General features: G+C 31.0%; 1 protein-coding gene across 2 annotated transcripts in view; it reads left to right on the forward strand.

The window, feature by feature from the left end:
• Window positions 1-21,494, forward strand: part of LOC125063978 (bifunctional heparan sulfate N-deacetylase/N-sulfotransferase) — a 114,616-nt gene extending 93,122 nt beyond the window's left edge. For both annotated transcript variants that reach the window (XM_047670736.1, XM_047670735.1), the window contains exons 11-15: window positions 3,532-3,752; window positions 10,740-10,895; window positions 15,196-15,312; window positions 18,216-18,395; window positions 19,294-21,494. In XM_047670736.1, the coding sequence (XP_047526692.1) occupies window positions 3,532-3,752; window positions 10,740-10,895; window positions 15,196-15,312; window positions 18,216-18,395; window positions 19,294-19,516 (897 nt within the window). In that variant the 3' untranslated portion in view covers window positions 19,517-21,494. The remainder of the gene's footprint in view (window positions 1-3,531; window positions 3,753-10,739; window positions 10,896-15,195; window positions 15,313-18,215; window positions 18,396-19,293) is intronic.
• The last annotated feature ends 378 nt before the right edge of the window (window positions 21,495-21,872 follow it).

Consider the following 21,872-nt stretch of genomic DNA (forward strand, 5'->3'; position numbering starts at 1 on the left):
CGTGTTATCGTCAAACGTATTCTCTATTCGTGTTTGATAATATATACGTCACAGCTATAAATAATATTTCAAAGTATCTCAAGTCTGGTTTCCAGGTGGTGTTTTAAATAATTATTATAAAAAACAAAAATCGTAACCATGAAGATGACAGGTAAAGAGCCTGTTGAGAGATTTTTCTGTCACTTATAGTTCAGTTGTTTATTTTTAGATCAGTGTTTTACTGACTGTTTAAAAAAAACACACTATACCCTGTTGAAGTTAGCTTGATCTTTTTGACAGACGGGCTAGTGATGAGAAACAGAAAATATAACATATATAACAGTCGATGGAACGATGGAATGCGTAATTCGAATCAGAATAATTTTTTTTAACTTAATCTTCTAAAAAGAGCAACACTAGCCAAAGAGAACTTTTGGTTAAAACCGAAGGTTATTAAGTCAAGGGGGTCCCCTTTACTTTCATAACAATGACTTAAAAATGATCTTTTAATAAGGATTTTTGTAATCAATATTTGTAGCAGTTACGGCCTGTTATTCGCATCCCTACTGTGCCACCGATGTAACATTGCGCAGGCGTCTATTTTTTTCAGTGTTTCCATTTAAATTTAAATTTGAAACAATAAAATATAATAGAAAAAGTCCTAAAATTTTCGGATAACGCTTGAATCTTTTGTGTTATATGTATTTTTTTAAATATTTTTATTATTTTTAAAATCATTAAATTAAGAAAATAATGTGTTCGTCATTGCAAAGTTACGTCGATCAGAAAAATTTACATCTGTCAAAAAGATCAAGTCAAATTGTACAGGGTATAATAAGAGTTTTTAAATTTGACTGATTTCGAAATTCTAATATCGAGTGGATAAGGCTTTGTACCAACGTCTTTAAGTAGGCCAATCACTCATCAAGTGTTCTACCCGTGCCGATTTGAAGTTTGTCAATATTATTACATTCCAATGGTTGGGGGCACATTGATGGTATAAGCATAAGTTACCCCAGCAAGAATTTAAATTATTGAGAATTTCAATGTTTTGTAAAATTGCGGGAACTCTTATAAATTACTTTTGCAGTACGAAAAGCGAATTACTTTTTGTTTATATTTATTATATGTAAATGTTTATCGAAAATAAACAATAAATAAAAATGTAATGTCGCTGTTAAATAGGATCTGTGTGTATTATAAGAGGTATATTATTTATGTTTGTGTTCATTCGTGTATAGTTAAAGTCTTCTCTCCTATCTCGATGACACGTAATTACATAGCGAAAAACCGATATAGTTTTCTTTGAATTTTATCGACAAAATTCTTTTTATACGACCAAAACAATTATATAATATTTTCGCCCATTGTACTCGACATCGTATATCGTTGTATAATTTCGAGTGTCCACACTTCAAAGTTCATATTAGGCATTGTACCTTAGGTATGCGTACAATTTATTGATGTAAATACGTAATATAATCATAATAAAGGGTCTCAATGCCAGGTGTATACGACAATGCAAAGTACTCGATCGTTGTTAGACCACGAGGGCTTCGTGAATAGTCAAGAGGGTTTTGTATTGGTGCGTTTTGGGTTTACACTCGACATATATTTCACGTGAACATAATTAAATCGCTGCCTCTATATAAGCAAAATTTAATTGATGATTTATTTATCGATTACTTGAGCCTAAGCTATATAGGTTTGACATATGGAGACAGAAACCGAACCACCCTAAGGGGTCTTAATATATTGTCCACGATTTTCAAAGATATTTTACAAAGATCCAAAGTAGAAACCCGTACTTAGTACATTACAGATACTGTACACATATACAGTTTTTGTATTGATTTAATTTGCATTTTCTCCAAAGAAATGTGTATCCGGACTTTATTTATAGAAATTTATAAATTTTTATAAATATATGCCAAATTTAAAATTAAACAAAAATTATTGTATTCTTATGTTACAATTATCATCATTGAATATTAGAATTATGTTGGTAATGGTAAGTAATTGCATATTAGACTAAATGTACATATGTTGTGAGCTTTATCAATTATTAAAGATCCATTAATTTTAACATTTCATTGCAAATATGTAGGCGTCCTTATATATTTTCAAGGAACTTGTTATTAATTTATCAAATTTGTTTTCATTCAAATTGTGTACTTCAAATTAAGCATTATTATACAGATAGTGTTACCAATTTAGAGAGTTTATGATAAAGACGATGATTAAGTGTCCGTTGAAAATTTAATTAATATTGCTCTAATGAATTCCCGCGAAATCTCTTAAATAGGTTCGAGTATTTTGTTCGTTCTCCCTTAACAACATTACGGACAGCTATATATTTTTTTTTAATTATTATATTTTTATATCCAATTGGAATAAATAACACTGAGAATGATATTAATTTATACAAACAGGTGCGCATTGCATATTCCAATTTAGGCAGTTTTTATAAACCCACGAAGGTAACTCCTTATGATCGTATCTTAAGCCAATACGGAACAGAGCTATTCAGCTTATAATATTGCTGATCTTGAAGTCCATGGCGAACAATCCAGAAGGGGCCGGTGAACTTAAAATTCTCGGTAACAGAGAAGTTAGAAAGCTAGCTAGAATGCAGGCATGCATGTAGCATCCTGTATTTTGTTTCAGAATTACATAAAGTTGTTGATCGTGTCTCTGACCTTACTGAATGTTTTGGATTATCGTTTTATCGGAATCTTGTATATTTATAGTTATTTTATGTTTATTGTTTTCGAGTAGTAATAGTTGCAAATACTCGATCTAGAATATTTTGTTAAATTACTTGCATGTTTATATATTTTCGTCTTCAGACATTCGACAGATTCACACACGTTGATCTTTTCTGTAATTTAATAAACGCAAATAGCGTAATTTAAAAATGCCTTTGACATCGCAATCTAAATTTTACAACATCGATATATTTAAATTTCTATCAATATGATAAAAATGTGTATTTTAAGAGTCACGAATAGATGTTTGGTGTGAAAATTGTAAAAATCTTTATACCAATAATGTTTTAAAACGAGAGTGTTGAATATTGTTCATAAAAATATCAGGAAATATTTTTACGCGAGCCAAATGTTACGTTACATCATATCCACTGAAGCAATTTTTAAACCACCCGCTGATTCAATTTGCAGAATTGATTCCCTTGGCGATTCTTACATATTCGGTTCTCAATATATGACCATGGTATTACAAAATTATATTTTTTTTTTCGTATAATACAAACGAAACCTCAGCCACGGATTAATATTTTAAGAGAAACAGAAAATGAATTTATACAAAAAAAAATAGTAATATTTAACCCGAGTACGATATTCAATTAATTAAAAACATTGAAGGCAAAAGTCGAATTTAATATGTCATTCCGAGAATACTTTCCCAATACAATTTTCGTAATTAAAATTATTGGATTAATGACATGATGACAATATTTGCCCTATATATTTCTATGTAATAATAATAAGTAATTGTTGTTATATATTTTTAACAATGTTTGTCGTTCAACAGAATCCATGCGACGATATCCGTCACCGTCGTATTTGGTCGAAGAGTAAATGGTGTGACACTTTACCGAAGATTCTAGTGATCGGACCACAGAAAACAGGCAGTACTGCGCTATACACGTTCCTCGCTATGCATCCGACTTTAGTGCCAAACTTGCCGAGTCCGACGACTTATGAGGAATTGCAGTTCTTCAACAACAACAACTATTTAAAAGGATTGGACTGGTAAGTTTTTTACACTCGTAAAATAGTATAAAATTTATGTTTTATTACGTCACACAGTAGAGAGATGGAATTGACGGATTCGATAGTGGAGCACGTCACGAAAATAAACTGCATATATTTCATACCATGAATCAAATCCTCCAGTCATTTTTCGATGCAGTAGTTTTAAACTACATATAAAAATGTGATCGATTTTTGTTATGATTTATAGATATTGAAAAAATCTAATTGAACCAATAGCAATGTTAGTCGTATAACACATTGAACTGTGCGTGTTTTAGTTCGGCTTCAAATAATGAATATAAACCGTTCAGAATCAACTCGGAAATTTAGCGTGATAATATAAAAATAAATCGTTATTCCTGACTGCTATATATATATATATATGGGTTATAAAATTATTTTTATATCATATTAGGTTCTTTATTATTAAATCGGGGCGGGTCGCTAGTATTCGATGAACTTTTTTCTATTTTTATTTGTTTCGTTTACACATTCAATGTTATATTCATAATAGAAGGGCCAATCTAAATCTACGTCAGTTCTTCTTTCTCTACTAATTTGACATTGATCCGCTATTAGTTGTAATCGTGTCGCTTATGTCTTTCTACGATTGGTCTCGTTTAATCGATCGACAAATTAATATAAATACAGTATAAAATTGTTTATCTTATCTTTCACTTTTATGTGCGACTGGTAATCTCGGACACGACTAGTTCAATTGGAAAAGTGTTCTTTCGATATCTAGCCCATTTATTGTGGGAGATTTTAGGCTATGACTATCTAGTAATGTGTACTGTTTCGGTTACTATGAACTCTTGGCACATAATTTATACATATGCATCATATGTATAAATTAAATTCAATGCGGGTGTATCTACGAGGCAGCTTTTGTTATATACTACCTAACCGGTCCCGGCTTCGCATGGGTAGAGTCAGAAGAAAACTCAGTTTTTTTTGGAATCTATTCGTAGCGTAAACAAAACAACATTAAAATTTCATCACAATCGGATGATCGGCGTAAAAACGCACGGTAGACAAAAATACAAACATTCATTTTCATTTTATTTATATAGAATCGGTTTGATTCTAATGTACTTGTTAAGACGTGACAATTTACCAGACAGTTATTTTGTCTTCCGTAATAAGAAATATTTTTACGGAGATTAATGCCGACCGACGTACCATAAAATTGTAATGGTATTTTGGTGGTTTAATATTATACTAGCTGTCGTGTTTCGCAATTCGCTCAGGACTTTGCCATTTTTCTGCATATAATAAAGACAAATAGCTAGATTTACGTGCGCGTTGACTGTAAGCGCTTGAATAAAATATAGCAGCGCTTGTACGCTCACAGCGCGGAGTGTATGAACGTTATTAGAACAACCAAAGTATTATTACAACATATTATGTATCGAATTTAGTTCAGGGATCAAAATTGATATATGTATTGATATGGGAGACTCGAAATATTCGAAATACACATTTAACACAACTCAATGACACTTTTGTCATTGAATCATGTCCAAATGGTGGTCCAAATGTACCATCTCATGGTAGATGGTCACCATTGCCCATAGACATTGGCACCAATGCACCACCAACCCTTTGAACCAAGATGATATGTACCATGTGCCTTTAATCAAACTGGTATACTCGACCTTCAAACCGGAACATAACAATACTGAGAATTGCTGTTTGGCTGTTGAATATCAGCTGATTGTTATGAAACTAGCGAAGCCAGGGCTCGCTCGGGTGCAATGCTGATACTAAATATACTACAGAATATCTTACAACGTCATCGTCGTCACAGTTACGAGAAAAATGGTTGTTGTGGGCTATCCCTAAGAGATACGACATATACCATCGCTTACTTTTTGAAGACTAATTTTAAGATATACAAAACTGTAGTACATTATTTTGATCTATCTCGTAGGGTTTTCGGAAAAAATGTGTTTATTTACGACAAAAAAAAAACAGTGTAAAATTATCAGTGTTTCTCTACTATGTTGTCCATGTATTATACATACAAACCTTCCTCTTGAATCAATCTATCTATTATAATAAAACCACATCAAAATCCGTTGTGTAGTTTTATCATTAGATCTAAGTATTCACGGACAGACAGCGGTAAACGACTTTGGTTTATACTATGTAATGATTGAACTATTCCTATACCATAAACTATCTATCATACAATACTATATTATTTTGATATGTTTGTAAATTTGGCTCTTTTGTTGTATATCTTTTGAATATTTTAGTTAACGTTCAAATTTCACAGTTTACGAACCAGTTTTCAGATAGGTTAGCAAATATGTACTCACAAATTTTGCATAAGCTTTTTTATTTTTAGAATATTCGTTGAAAAATATTGTTTTGAATAGTGATAAACCGATCAGACAGCCGTACCGAGAACTACGAAGTAATCATGTCGTCCATTAAAAAAGAGCGTCACTATTGTAGTACAAATATTCGATACCAATTCAATCAGCTTAGTTGTATACATTGTGTCGGATATTTGATGAATTCAGCTCTTGAAGCGACGACAAATCGAGATTAATTTCATCAAGAATAAATATGAGTCGTTTTAAAAATTAAAAATAAAAGATACTTGTGAATTTTAATTCGCAATAATAATTGGCTACTTCGCGGGCTTTCTCTCAAGAATTCAAAACCAAGATGTTGTTCTACATACATATTAGCGCGTTTAAAATTATATATTTGATCCAAAGAAAACAATTTTGTGATAATTACTAATGTTTAATATTATATTTAGTGCATGCTGTGATTACCTATAAAAATAAATACAATTATCAAGTGTGTTCAATTGTTAACTATATAATATTTGTAATGCTATTGTCATTTCTGTTGGTGATCCTATAATAATAAATAATAAATAATAAATAATAAATAATAAATAATAAATAATAAATAATAAATAATAAATAATAAATAATAAATAATAAATAATAAATAATAAATAATAAATAATAAATAATAAATAATAAATAATAAATAATAAATAATAAATAATAAATAATAAATAATAAATAATAAATAATAAATAATAAATAATAAATAATAAATAATAAATAATAAATAATAAATAATAAATAATAAATAATAAATAATAAATAATAAATAATAAATAATAAATAATAAATAATAAATAATAAATAATAAATAATAAATAATAAATAATAAATAATAAATAATAAATAATAAATAATAAATAATAAATAATAAATAATAAATAATAAATAATAAATAATAAATAATAAATAATAAATAATAAATAATAAATAATAAATAATAAAAGAAACAAATACTCTTTAACGTTATTATATTAGTTTAGAGGAAACATGAAAGGAATCTAGAACTCTAATGTTTTTTAGAAATTCATCTTTTTCTATTAACTGCTCTGCATAAAACATTCAATACTAATTAATAATTAATTCAAATACCAAATATGATCCTCAGTGTTTCACGTGATAAACACGTGTTTAAATATTAGAAAAAAAAACCACTTTGTGATAAAGAAAGGCAGTAAGTCAAATCAAATCGTTTCGAAAAGGATACAATTTTGCTGTACAATGATATATTCACTTTATGTTTTTGTGTTAAGTACTCAAATCCGGATCAAAATCAATATAGATTACGCACTAATCGGGACATAGCGACTGCAACTAAGCGGGCTCAGTTGCGAGGTCCACTTTGTAGTCAATTGATGAAAACTTAAATTCAAACTAAAGTCTTTTATGGCTTACTAGGTTTCTCATCACTTATCCCCACAAATAAGAGTGACATGACTTTTATTTTCGAACTTATTCACGATGGTCCCTTGGGATTTCCTCGCCCATTATTGTTACACGTTTTTTTTTATTCTATCGGAAATCAATGTTACAAAATAACATTTTCTATATGTATGTATAGTTTTTTATTAATAGTTTAATCGTTCTAAGTAGCTGCGTGAAGCCCCAGAATATCAAAGAGCTCTGAACGTAGCATTTAATGTTCCAACGGAAAACTGAGTGCTGTGAGAGAAGAAAAGGCATATAAGTTTTATAGGAGAGAATATTTATAAGGGAATTGACACTAACCAAATAATGTAGTTTAACGAAATTTATATAAAATTTTTGGAATATTACATATAGCATCGATTTCTCTTTTTTTTTTAAAATGTTGTTGCAATTCGTAATTCAAATTAAAAGGCCTCAAATTTTTACCGCTTAGGGCCTCCTCTTGACATGACTAACGGTGAATACAATTCTAAAATAGTCTTCGAAAAACAAATTTTCTCACATTTGATTCGTAACTTTCCCCCGCCCACGCTTACTTGCCGTCGTTTCACAACTCGTACGTTGTCATAGAGAAGTTAACCTTTGCAAAGACACGACAAATGTCAATTTGTTACGTGCTGATTTACAGGTCTATTCTTATGAAATTTTCTTCCTTGTGTAGAACTTTGCCCTCGTCAACGTTTTCAAAGGAAAAAATATTTTTGTGATATGTATGAAATTACGATTACAGAGAAACATTGATATCATACGTAATAATATATTATATGTAATTAATTATTTCCTCCGACAGGTTTCATGGGATTAACCGTGGCTATTTATTGATATTCATTAAATGTAAATGTATGAATCTATTATGTACTTATCTATTGAGATATTCATAAAATAAAATACACTTTGGGCATATTGAAATTTTAACATATAATACTTAAAGACCTGGCGTAATACTTACAGGTTCAACGCTGCCATTGACTCAAAATTTACGCTTGATTTATATCAACGCGGAATCTGTATACATAATATAGCCAAATTAAAAAAGTTCTGCATTTTTTTATTCTGGTTGTCAACCGATTTTACTTTAATTTGTTTGGTAGGTAAAAATATTGAAATGTAAAAATATTCGAAACTTGAAAATGCATATAACATGAATTCCTAAAGTTATTCGACATAATTATGGTCGAATTTTGACCGCTATTATATTAGTAAATATTTAATAACAAATATTATAAGTATTTGAAACATAATAAAAAAAGAAAACCAAAGTTCTTAATTCTGATAGTGTTAAAATTCGCCTGAGAACTAAACAAGATTCCTAAAATTATACGTAAGTTTCCATTACAATTTGCTTAAATACTCGCGTGGAGTCAGTCTGGCGAGGACAAAGTAGGCGGTTGTAATTTGTGCACGCAACCTTGTGACAGTGGTACCATTTAATGTCTGCCATCGATCCACGCCGCCACGACACTCGCCGGTTACAAAATGGCGATCATAAAACCGCTTTATTGTTGCTTCTAAAATACTTTCAAGTTTCTGAGACGAGTATTTGATGAATCCCAAATGGTTTTTTCCCTTTTTTTCAAGATTGTTCTTAGAGATTTGTTAAAATTATTCCGCTTCGAAGTAATAAATATTTTATGTTTTAAATAAAACTGTATTTAAAGTTAGATTACGAAATACTCTAGAACTTTAGTTTGAAATAAAACAATCGTTATAAATTATGCTTTTTTTTTAGTGTCGAGTTAATTTAAATTTAATTGTGAGAGTGTTCAAGAGAAATGTTTTATGCTCATACCTACTCAAACTTATAACAAAACACTGAATTGTAGTTGTATTTTTGAACTTTATTTTACCGGTAATTCAATACTAACAACTATATAACAATTCAAGCCGCTGTAGCTCATTAGGCTCATTCTCAAATCTCATTAACCGTTTAAAAGTCGCAGGTTCGATCTTCATCTGTTGTGTGCTATTATGGGACCCTAAAAGAGATATTAGTCATTCTGTGACCACTAGGAATATTATTTCAAGAAAATGTTTTCTATTCTTTTAATATTTATAGAATATAAATATGTCAGCGTTATTAGTTCAATTACTTTTAAGGCAGCCCAATCTGATGTCCGATGTTAAAACTCAAGGCCCATAATAAGTAATTGAGTTTTTGGTCAAGAAAATCTCAGTAGTAGTCCGAAGTTTGGAACTTGCCAGTGTTTACAATCTCGTCCCTCGAAAAGCACGTAAACCCATCATACGGTTGAACTCTCGTTGAAAATGACCGCCGTGACCAAGATCGGTCAGGGGAACATAATTATCAAAATGTGGTTGGGAAAAATATGTTTTGGCTATTGAGCTCCGCATCAAAAATTTATTCGGAAAATAATAATAATAATTTAAACGTACCTAAACAATATAATAATCATTACATAGTACAAAACAAAGACGCTTACTGCTGTATGTCTGTCCCTGTGTATGCTTACATCTTTAAAATAACACAACGGATTTTGATGCGGTTTTATTCTATTGATAGATTGAATCAAGAGGAAGGTTTATACGTATAATACATGCACCTTAGAAAGTACCTTAAATACATTGTGCATTTTATGTAGATCAACATGGCCCTTACAGCATCTAATTTAAATGAATATTTTCGAAAATATTACAAATTTAAAATGCATGGACATAGCGGTTTATTTTGTCTAATGACTGAAATACTGTTAATGTTGTTTATAAAGACATTCTGTAGTATAATTATTATCAACATTGCAACCGTGCGAAGCCGGGGCGGGTCGTTAGTTATTTATTAAGTAGCATAAGATATGCTACTACATACATAATAAATATACTAAATATTTTTCTTTAAATAAATCGACATATATATATTAACCGGTTAATTCTAATTTGGTTATGATATAAGATTTGACGAAAGATTATATCTATACTAATATTATACATATGAAAAGAACTCTTGTCTGTCTGTTCCTATCTCACGACCAAACCACTGAATCGATTTTGATGAAATTTGTTATGAAGCTAGCTTGAATCCCGAGGATCCCTTCAAGCTTGATTCATACCATAGGCTACTTTTAATGCCTAACACCCGTCAATTAACCACCAAGACGCGAGTGAAGCCGCAGACGTCAACTTGTTTTTTTATATAATAATTTTTAACCTATTATATTGTTTATACCAGGTATTTAAATTTCTTCCCTCCGAGCCAGAGCAATAACACGCAGATAACATTCGAGAAATCGGCGACTTACTTCGATGGAGACCTCGTGCCGCGTCGAGCGCATGCTCTCCTACCAAACGCGAAGATCATCGCCATACTTATATCGCCCTCGAAAAGGTATGAACAATATTTTTAAATATATTTTATGTACCCACTAAAGAGTGCAGAGTAAATGCTTAGAACAAAAAATAAAAAAAAAACACATAATATTTAAGAGTTTATTTACATAGGAATTTAAATAATTCTTCACCATATCTGTATAAATAATGACCAAGAATGCTAAAAAAATATATGAGAAATTTTATAAAACAAATGTTATCTCGTCATTGACCTTCAGTGACGAATTAAAGAATCGGAATTCCTATCCATCGAGAAATCTTGAGACAGAGTACTTAAAGTTATTTAAACTATATTCAATCTTCACTTATCATCTTCATATTAATACCTGTATATGAAATTAGTCCAGCGAAGATCTGCTGATGTTCAGTAAACATATAAAATAACGCCAAAATTTATAAAAGTAAAATGTAAAAAATGGCACGGGCAACTGTGAACCCGTGGATGTTGTAAATTAAATAAAAAAAAAATACCTATATATGTATTTATAAATGTCTTTAATATAATTAATATTTTTGTTTTATAACCGTGTCACATATAATTGTAAAATGAGTGAGATGGAATGTGGATATTGACGCAATTCTGCTTGTTTTTATTTATGGTATGACTTAGTGCCCGCTTTGTGGAGTGTCATGTTTAATGCCACAACACATGACGGGTTCATTGATGTTTGACCAATAGTGATTATTGGTTGGTTCCGGTTTGAATGATTGGTTGTGTATTGCCGACACAGGGGACCTAACGTGTTCATGGTATATAGTTCTTATTGCGAATGACTTTTTAGATGAAAACACTAACAACCGAGTTGACCTTAGGTTGGTTGACATTAAAGCAAAGTTAAGCTCCAACGTTGGTTGGTGGATGGTGGTGTAGGTTGCAATTTTGTATCTAATGTATGTATCATTGTAATGTTTTCTTTTAATGGCGATGGATTATGAACACCAATTAAATACATGACTATTCAGTCGAATGTGCCCGGGCTTGATCCCTCAATATTAGGATAAATTCATGTGTTCCAAGCACTGGTGCGCTGGGACAGCTCTGCTTCCTTAACGTTAAAGCAATTTAATTTCAAACAGTGCAATTTTTTCGAGTTAATGTAATCATGTCTGTCGCTTTATGTTTTACTTGCATTTATGTTGCGTTATTATAATTCTAATTAGTCTAATAAAACTCTAAAGAAAAAAAACTAACGTAACGAAGTAACTATGACATACGGACAAACAATTGAAAACGAGTTTTTATATTGCCCATGTAGTAAAACGAATAAAATTAAGAATATTAAATAATAATAATTAATTCTTATCAACAACTTACAACTCTACTGCCAAACTGCAATACTTGCTGTTGTTGTTTTTCGGCTTAAAGCGTGTGCCAGCTTTAAGCCGAAAAACAACAACAGCAAGTATAACAACATGAACTTTCAGTTGTTCAAGTTTCCAAGGTTGATGGCACATTGATTGAGTAAATAATGGTGAATATTTCTTACAGTGCTAATTATATTTGTGAATCGTGGTGACCATTTATTAGGTGGCACATATGTTATGGCCCCGAATACCTCATAAAATAAAAATAAGACTGTTGCAACATTGTTAAAATATTTTAAGTAAAAGGACTGACGAAGCCCCAAATAATTCTATTTTCTCTACTAAGTATTAAACTTATATATTGTTACGATCTTATCTTATTTACAGGATCGTACTTGCGTTCCTTTTACTTTATACGCCCTATGTTAAATCATTAAACAATATCAAAGAACTTTCGTAAAAATAAAGGTTCACCGAATTGTTATGAAAACCAGTGTTTAAATACGAGAGTCACTTAACATGATGCAGTATTTACATACATTCCGGAACGTCACATTTTGTTGAAGTATCATTAGCGTACGTACCGGATATTACAGATGAAATAATTATTATTTATACGTTGACATTTTTACATTTACCATGAACATTTTTAATGTAAAGCTTACTTTTATATCGGAGTAATAAAGGAAATACCGCATTCCGAGGCTATATTACAGAAAATTTTAGATTTCCAAGGGAAATACTGCTTTCATAAAATTTGGTATCAAAAGACGTGCTTTAAATACTTAATTTTCGTTTTCCTGCGGTAATCCAGGTTCAAGTAAATAGCAACATAAATATCCGAGCCAACCAACCGCTTGTATGAAAAAACTCATTTGTAAGGAACTGTAGAAAATTAGTGTCTCACCGCAATACGCCTGGTTAATTTGGTCCTACTGTATCACTCCCTAAACAGGCAATTAATACTGCCTTGCTTATTTCTACGTACATTTCTCATGAGAGTATTCATTGCGGCTATATTGTGACCAGGCGCTACTTCAATTAATATTATTTTTTCGGGATACAATTTGTACAATACGGATAATATTTTTATGTTAATATTGGATCGTTTCTTCTTTAAATATTTGTTCGTAAATAATTATTATTTACTTAACATTTATCGACAGGAATCTTTACGAATATTTATATATTTAGTCGGATTATTAATATTTACAATTGTAATATACAAGTCCTATATTAAAATTAATAAGTGCCAAGATGGCCCAGTGACAAGAACGCGTTAATTTTAAATGAAGTGTGCGGGTTTAATGCCGTTTAGGCAAAGTTTAGTAAGCTTAATATATTATTATAATTAACCTCGTAGCGGTGAAATAAAAAGTCGTGAAACCTACATGTGTCGGGAATTCTGTCAACCTGCATTGAAGCAGCCTGGTGGACTAAGCTCCATCTTCTTCTTAATAAGATATACCTTTGCCCAGCTGTGGGAAATTTTCAAGCAGTTACGTTTTTAGTAAAAATAAAATGTAGCCACCTAACACCGCAAAAATATCCGGAATGTAATAGGAAGCTCGAACGTTCATAGGAATCCGGCTGCTATCCAGTCGCTCGCTATCCGCCTCGAGTAAGACAAAGAGCATATCGTCTGTTTTGTTGAAAGGAAAAACTTTAAAATATGCGTCCGGTGCAGTTAATTCATGCAAAAATAAATCATTCCTTTCAAAGAAAATGTTACGTGATTCGTTTTCGAAAATAAGTCATTTATTTCCGCGATTTTGTATAACATCCGTTGATTATCAACAATCGCGTTTTCTATTTCGATATATAATGATTTATGTTATTTGCATTCCTAACAAAAACGTATAATTCCAATCCACGTATAGAAAGGAATACTTGTTCATGGTATATATCTTTGTATCAAAAATTCTTACGCATTTAACCATCTGCCAACCAATATGTCGCAAGGAGTTCTCACACACACATATACTCGTATATACGCCAATCCAAATAATTAAGAGCGCGGTCGGTTCTTTCCTTTAGCAAAACAAGAGACGTTAGCTCAGCTGTAAGATATTTATGGGCTTTCATTTTCTTCGGCAGCATTACTGTTAGCATTAATATATAATCAAACGTAGTAAAAATTTAACTTTTCCTAATAAGACTCGTATCGGAGTAGCGTAATTTATTTTTATATTTATTAATATTGTTTTAAATTATTTAACTTTGATTTTTTGGCTTCCGTATTAATCAGATGTACAAATATTTTAATTCGAATTCATTTACTTATATTATTTATTTAGTACTTTCGACTTTGATACTTACAAAAAAAAAGCGTCGTGGTAAAGTAAGCTCTAAGCTTAGCTAACTTTAGCCAATCAGAGGGATATTATCTTGATAACGGAATGTTATTGGACTCCTTTTTGAATGATTAACTTATTTTACTTAATAATAAAATAACTTTAGTCGATTCTATTAGGTTTCACTTATCTTATTGAAAATTTCAAGTTCCATGAACAATAAACCAATTTACCTTATTCAATGTACAACATTACTCTGAGAATTTCGTTAGCTTTGTAGTAATTTTAGGTTCGTTTATATCTGAATGGTTGTAGCTTTTGTAATCACATTCCAAGAACCTATTGTTGAATGAACTACTTCAATGGACTTATAATATTTCTTTAGAATTAATTTAAGTTTGGCGAATTCACGCAACATTAAATGAAGATAGAATTTAATTTATTTCCTGTATTCAAATTCTATTATTTATATTGAATCGTCTCGTAATTTATTGGTATTTGAAATTTTCTTAGAATAAAAATCCAAATAAAACTGATTATGAAGTCAATTTAATCGTTTTGAAACATATTTAAATGTTATGTTAAGATGAATGAATTTGATTTGTTTTTCACTCAGCGAAATAAAAACAATTAATTTGCAAAAAAAAAGTAACCTTTGTTGCATTGGAGCAGATTTATAAATGTATATCTTGTTCTTAGAGCGTATTCCTGGTACCAGCACATACGTTCACACGGTGACCCCATCGCCAACAATTACACCTTCCACACCGTCATCACAGCCAACGACTCTAGTCAGAAATCACTGCGAGATTTAAGGTAAGTGCGAACGTATTTCAATTTCAATTGTATCGTTAAAATTATTGAATATTTTATTCAATTTTGTGACGCTTGGAAGAACGCGCCACTGGATTTATGTGTGTTTGTAAATGTTCAATATTTTATTGTACAGTATTAAAACAGTATTTGTATTTTAACATTGTATAATGTCATTGTATGTTTGAAATGCTGCCATAAACATACATTTATTGTAATATATATAAACCAATTTACACAAATATATATTCATTTTTATAAATAATCATTCAAATATATGTTAATGTTATTTTATTTTATTAAACCACTAAAATATATGATACACAACCGTAGCACACAATGTATGTTTTTTTCAATAATAAAAGAAAAAACATTTTTAAAGAATTACCACTATTCCTATTTACCCCTCCATTTAAGCTTAAAACTTGTGTTAGGTTAGGTTAGGCGTAGGTTAGGTTGGGCGTCAATAGCCAAAGGGGTCAGGATGGATTCTGCGACTTTTTACATCGCTAGGCGGCCATTACAATTATATAGTCGATCCTAAATAGTAGAGTAGAGTGATCAATAACGAAGTAGACGGAGAGTACAGATATGTGTTAATCGAAGAATTAACTTGAGTAAAAAGATACTTAAGTGATTCTTGTATGTACGTTTTTATTTTAATTGATAATTGTTAATAATAACATAGGTACTATATACTGCTAATTTTTTTAACACTATTGAGTTTCGAAAGTTGATATCGCCTTATTGCTTGCCAATCTTCGCTAGAAGACGGCACGTTAGAAAATAATTATCTACACCGAAAAAGCGCGACACCAAATGGTATATTATGATTATCGTTCATGAAATTGTTTATTTTCTGTAACAATATTAATCTTTGAACTTTGACGAGGTTACCAGACTAAAGGTATAACCTAATTACAGAAGATCAACCTGGAGGTGAATTTGGCATTTGTACTTATCTAGACTTCATTGAGACTGACGTGAAAGGAACTACTAATATTAAATATTTGTAAATAATAATAGATCGTATCAAAGCGTCTAATTATATTAATTAAAACTATTGATAGTTTACTTGCACGTTTTAACTTAAGTTTTAATTATGTCTTATTAAATATATATTATCATCCGTGTGTTATTGACATACTTCACTACATATCTGGACTAACTTTTGACCTGTAACTAGTATTTAGATAAGGTGAATTACTAAATTCGACTGTATGTATAAATGCATAGCATACAACTCGCTACGTCACGCCCTGTAAAACTGAGTCAAACCTGTACTCTATCCTAAATTTGTGTATGGTCCTCAAAAATAAATACTATTTTATACAGTAATCTTTGATTTCAACGTTATACAGGTAAGGAGTATAGCTACTGAACTGGCAGTGTAGTTATTAGAGTGGAAATAATTTAATTTTCCCAGAACGGAAAATCATCATAAAGTATGTTTTCCAATAAATAATGTCCTGACATTAATTCGACAATGTAATTCTATGTATAATTACAATAGTTTATATTGGATTTATGTATTTCCAAAGAATTATATGTAGTAGTCGATTAAATAGAGCATTTCTGGAAATGATAATCTAACTGTAATGATGATGATCATGTCCTGACTGATTTTCCTCAGGATCGGTACTCATGGAGACTACCCAATTGTACTGGAGGTATTATGGAGAAAAAGTGGGTACACAGGTGTGCTCTCTATTCTTTACTCTCATAATCCTATCGGGAAGTCATCCGACACGACCGGAAAGAGTTTCCATCGGGGAATACCAAAAGCTTTAGCCCCTTACCTGCTTCCGAGGCACAGGAATGTAAAAACTACCAATTGTAATTTTTTAGCTACTAGACCAACGGAGCATTGCTGATTTATATTAACGTTATAAAATATACTTATTCATAACAGTTTGACGTAAGGTATCCAATGTTTATATGAAACTTGCAATTTAAACCGAAAATTAACTGGAAAATCGGAAATTAATCGTTGCTTTGTTGTAATTAAGTTGCATATTCCCCGAGAGATTTCCATTTGGAGTTTGTAGTAGGAATAGCAGGTTAATTGTGATTGGACAATTGCCATACATCCACGATTATCGATCGGTAAAATATGCTCGAGGAATAATGATGTACATCAGATTGACAGCCATCAATTCGCGGTACAAGCGAATGGTTTTATCATCTACAAATCATGCATTTACGATTGAACGAGTTTGCCGTACATAATTACCATTTGTATTTTACTTTAAATGAGATCCGTTGTTGGCACATATGTCTTTATTTAGTTTTTCACTTTACATTATATTACGTTAAAGTATTATTCTAATAACATTTCTTAATCATTAAACGACACTGTTTATAGGAATGGAACTTATTACTTTAGGTCTAATGTCTTGCTTGAAGAACTGCTGATCTTAAGGTCAATAAAAAAGTTATTTTTGCTGACGTAGAATTGTCAGCCCGTAATTAAGACGTTGGTAGTTGGTAGCCACACTACCTTGTATCAGAAAACACGTCAAGCCGTTAGTTCTAAGCCTGATCACTCTCTGGTTCTATCGTATTGCTATTTCATCGGACTGAGAGTGAATATAATAAAGAGTGAGTGCTCTTATAGTTGCGATTATATTGATAGAGTGTTATATTTTCATAACTTATATGGTTATGAATCTCTGAATCAAGTCAAGGATTAGGTTTGTAATGGTGCATTAATTTTTTTTTCTTTCCAAATTTGAGCATAAATTAGCCAAATTTATATTTTTTCTAATGTGTGTATTATTTAAAAGTATAATTTCGTTCCAATGTTACTACAATATTGTTGATTAAAAATTATACATTTCTGACGTAATAATAAGTTTTGATCGTATCTGTGCATGATGTAATATTTTTCTAATTGTCATAAACAGGAACCGCTGCTTGAATCCGGGAAAGTACAGCCATTATCTTGAACGATGGCTGTCGGAGTACAGCGCTCACCAAGTCCACATCCTGGACGGTTCGCTTCTACGGACCGAACCGGCGACTGCTATGAACACGTTGCAGAAGTTCTTAAAGATACCACATTTAGATTATAACAAGCTTCTTAAGTGAGTATACTATTATCGATACTTAAAAGTTAAAATGTTTAGCTTATTACCTAACATTACGTGTTTTTGCTATCTCTACCATACTAGACTTTTTTTTGTAAAGTGTAAAGTATGCACGTTTACCATGTATATAGAGTGACCAAACAAATCAACAATGTGTAACTATGGAAAAACTGGCCAACCGTGGAGCCTAAACCGCTAAAGCTACAAAAATAACGCTAAACGTAGTATAAAAAGAGATTCCATGCAAGTGCTAAATATTTTTTCGTTATCGAACGTATTACAATATTTAGGTAGCTATTAAACAATCAATACTCTTTGTTTAATGAGATAATTCTAGGTTATTTTCTGGTAGAAAGACAAATATGAAAAATAAGCTTTCTCAAACTTACTAATTATTATTTTGAGTATCACGGCATAGTATTAAAATATTCCATCTATTTCTTCCACTGATTGTTTTTCGACCATGTTGATCACGTGCTTTAACGCTAACTAAACAAACTCTTATATAATGCTAAAATGTGACAAAATGAAACGCATTTGTGGTAAATTATTTAAAAGATCATATTTCACATTGTTTTGTTCCAACTATTGTATTTTGAGCGATGAAATTGATTTAAAGCTAAACGTTTACCTACAATTTTGGGTAAAATTTTCGTACTCGGTATAATGCATGTTGCGGATTTTAATTAATAATTGCTTTGCAATTTTACCTGTAAGATGAGAAATGCTTTGTTTATCTAGGAACTACACAAAATTATGTCGGTTGCATGAAATTTGGTGGTTAGCGATTTACAAAATTCAACTTCTAATTCTGAAATTAAAAAGTAGTAAATTATCTACTCCAGTGATGCGGATGGCGTAAGCAGATACTAAATTAACGTCTCAATTGTTTCAGATACGATGCTAAAAAGGGTTTCTTCTGCCAGGCCGTGAGCAGCGAGAAAACTAAATGCCTCGGAAAGTCAAAAGGCCGCATATATCCACCAATGGAGGATCGGTCGGCGAAATTCCTCAGACGATACTACACGCCTCACAATACGGCTCTGTCCAAACTATTGGTGAGACTCGGCCGTCCAGTACCACAGTGGCTCAAAGAGGAGCTAACCGCGAATGGATAGCGTTTCTTTCAACCTAAAAGGTTGGAAAGAAAAAGAAAAACAATACATGGATTGATCAAAGTTTGTGTCGTGAATGTACCGTGAAGAGACGGTTTAGTCCGAGTTATGAACTGTGGACGTTCGCAATACGTAAAATCGTTTATAATGTTTCAATGTGAGAGTATCCTTGTTGAAAGATATCTTTGTCTATCGAATCTTGTATTATATTCAGAGTGATATTAAATGATTTACTGTAATATAATCATCGTTTCGATGATCGGATGTGTTTTTTTCTATGTAGATGGTAATTTTATTTTTATTATTAGCGTAAGTATTCAGTGTTCATGAAATTAAATGTTAAAAACTTTGCTTGCCCGATACCTTACGACTTAGCCATTTACAGTACCGATGGTATTCACATATCGGCTTAGGTGCTATTCGTTGATTGTTTTATATAAAACACATTTATAATAGCATGATATTTTAGTTCGGTGAAATGGTTATAACGAGTTTTCTCAGCGAGAAGAATTGAACGAGCTTGCAATACGAAATGAAATTGTTTTTACGCCGTAGTTATATCAGATTCATCTCATTCCACGCGAACGTCAGACACGCTTACTTTAGTATTTTTATATATACGTACCTGATGCTTTTTGTACATTATAGTTAATTTTTGTTCGTATCTATTTTATATCTAGGAGATTTATATTCAATACTGTAGTCCCTCGGTGCCATTTATACAAATAACTCGTGTTGATTTATAAGGCTTGAAATTATTTTATATCTTTATTCGTATGAAAACATTTGTTTATAAATAAATCACTTTCGATTTATTGAATATTATCTGACGCGTTATTTAATTAAAATGCCGTTAATTAATACTTAAAAAAAAACACCATAGACAATATTGTCAATTTCCAATGGCACTAAACTTCATAAAGAACAAGAAGCTAGTCCTATAATTAAGACATTTTTTTTTTAACCTGAAATGCTTTTCTACCCTAATAAATAACATTAACTGGCAACTAGCCTTGTTTTCAATTATAATGTAGTATATTAAATGTACTGTTGTCCCTTTCCTTCCTTCGCTAGGAGAAAAGGATAGCACCATTTGACAGCTGTCACATCATGTGACATAACTTATCCCTATCGGGTTTTATTTTATATTAATGCGTGTGATTGACAAGAACTGACCTCACAGTGAAATAAATAGTGTATTCGGAATATATTTTGATACGCATGAATTTATTGGCGAGGGAATGTGGTCTGGATAGTTACCAGACAATTTTACAAAACTATTTGTAATAGATATCGGTACTTAAAACTTACCCTTGTAAAAAAAATAAACCGATGAAATATTAGATAATATAAATATATTATATAACTAAATGAAATAATTGGATATATAATGTAAATTATGAATGTTTTTATAATTACATATGTATATTAATTATAAATATATTTTTTTCTGTTTTTGTCAACAAAGCTTTATAGAATTAGATATTTATGTCTACACTTCTGAAGTCTTTGATGAATAGCGATGTTACTTAGAAAACGGCCTTAAGTTTTTTCTCCGAGAAAATCGGTTCGGTAGAAGTCGAATTAATTTTGTACGATTTTTTTTTTCATTTAATGGTACATATTATTGTAAGAATTGTGGAATCAAGGATCTGTTTTTGAGGCTCGTTACATTGATTTAGTGTTTTAATCATAATCAAGATTATTGTTTATCATCAAGAATATTTCAGTCTCATTTCGAATTAAGTTTTCCGGTAGGTTACGTCAGTGTCTCGCTGCGTAATGCGAAATAAGTTCAGGAACTCGTTAAATTTTTCCCTTTATATTTTCATCGGTTCCAAGAAAATGTAATCTCGTCTTTTAAAGAGGCCCCGGTATACTTATTTGTAATATTTTATAATATAATTTTTGAAGGCGGATGACTGTTCTTAATGTGTTCTGTATAAGAAATTAATACGTCACTTATTTTATTAAATGATTTAAAAAAATAACGCGTTGTTTTATTGCGAAATATATTTATGTCCATGTTCAAGCGAGACATTTAATTTGATTTTGTGATTTAAGTCTGTATTTGTCTTGACTATTTTATATAACCAACTTGAAGAACATTTAAAGACGAACAAAATGTTTTTTTTTTGTTAATTATCTATATAAATATTATAACTGCGAAAGTAACTTAGTCCGTCTATCTTTTTTTTTATGGCATTGGTTTGCGCACGAGCATATGGGCCACCTGATGGTAAGTGGTCACCACCGCCCATAGACAAAGGCAATATAAAAAATATTAACCATTCCTTACATCACCTTTGCGCCACCAACCTTGGGAGCTAATGTTATGTCCCTTGTGCTTATGATTACA

This window comes from Vanessa atalanta, chromosome 5, assembly GCF_905147765.1.
Source record: "Vanessa atalanta chromosome 5, ilVanAtal1.2, whole genome shotgun sequence".
NCBI lineage: Eukaryota > Metazoa > Arthropoda > Insecta > Lepidoptera > Nymphalidae > Vanessa > Vanessa atalanta.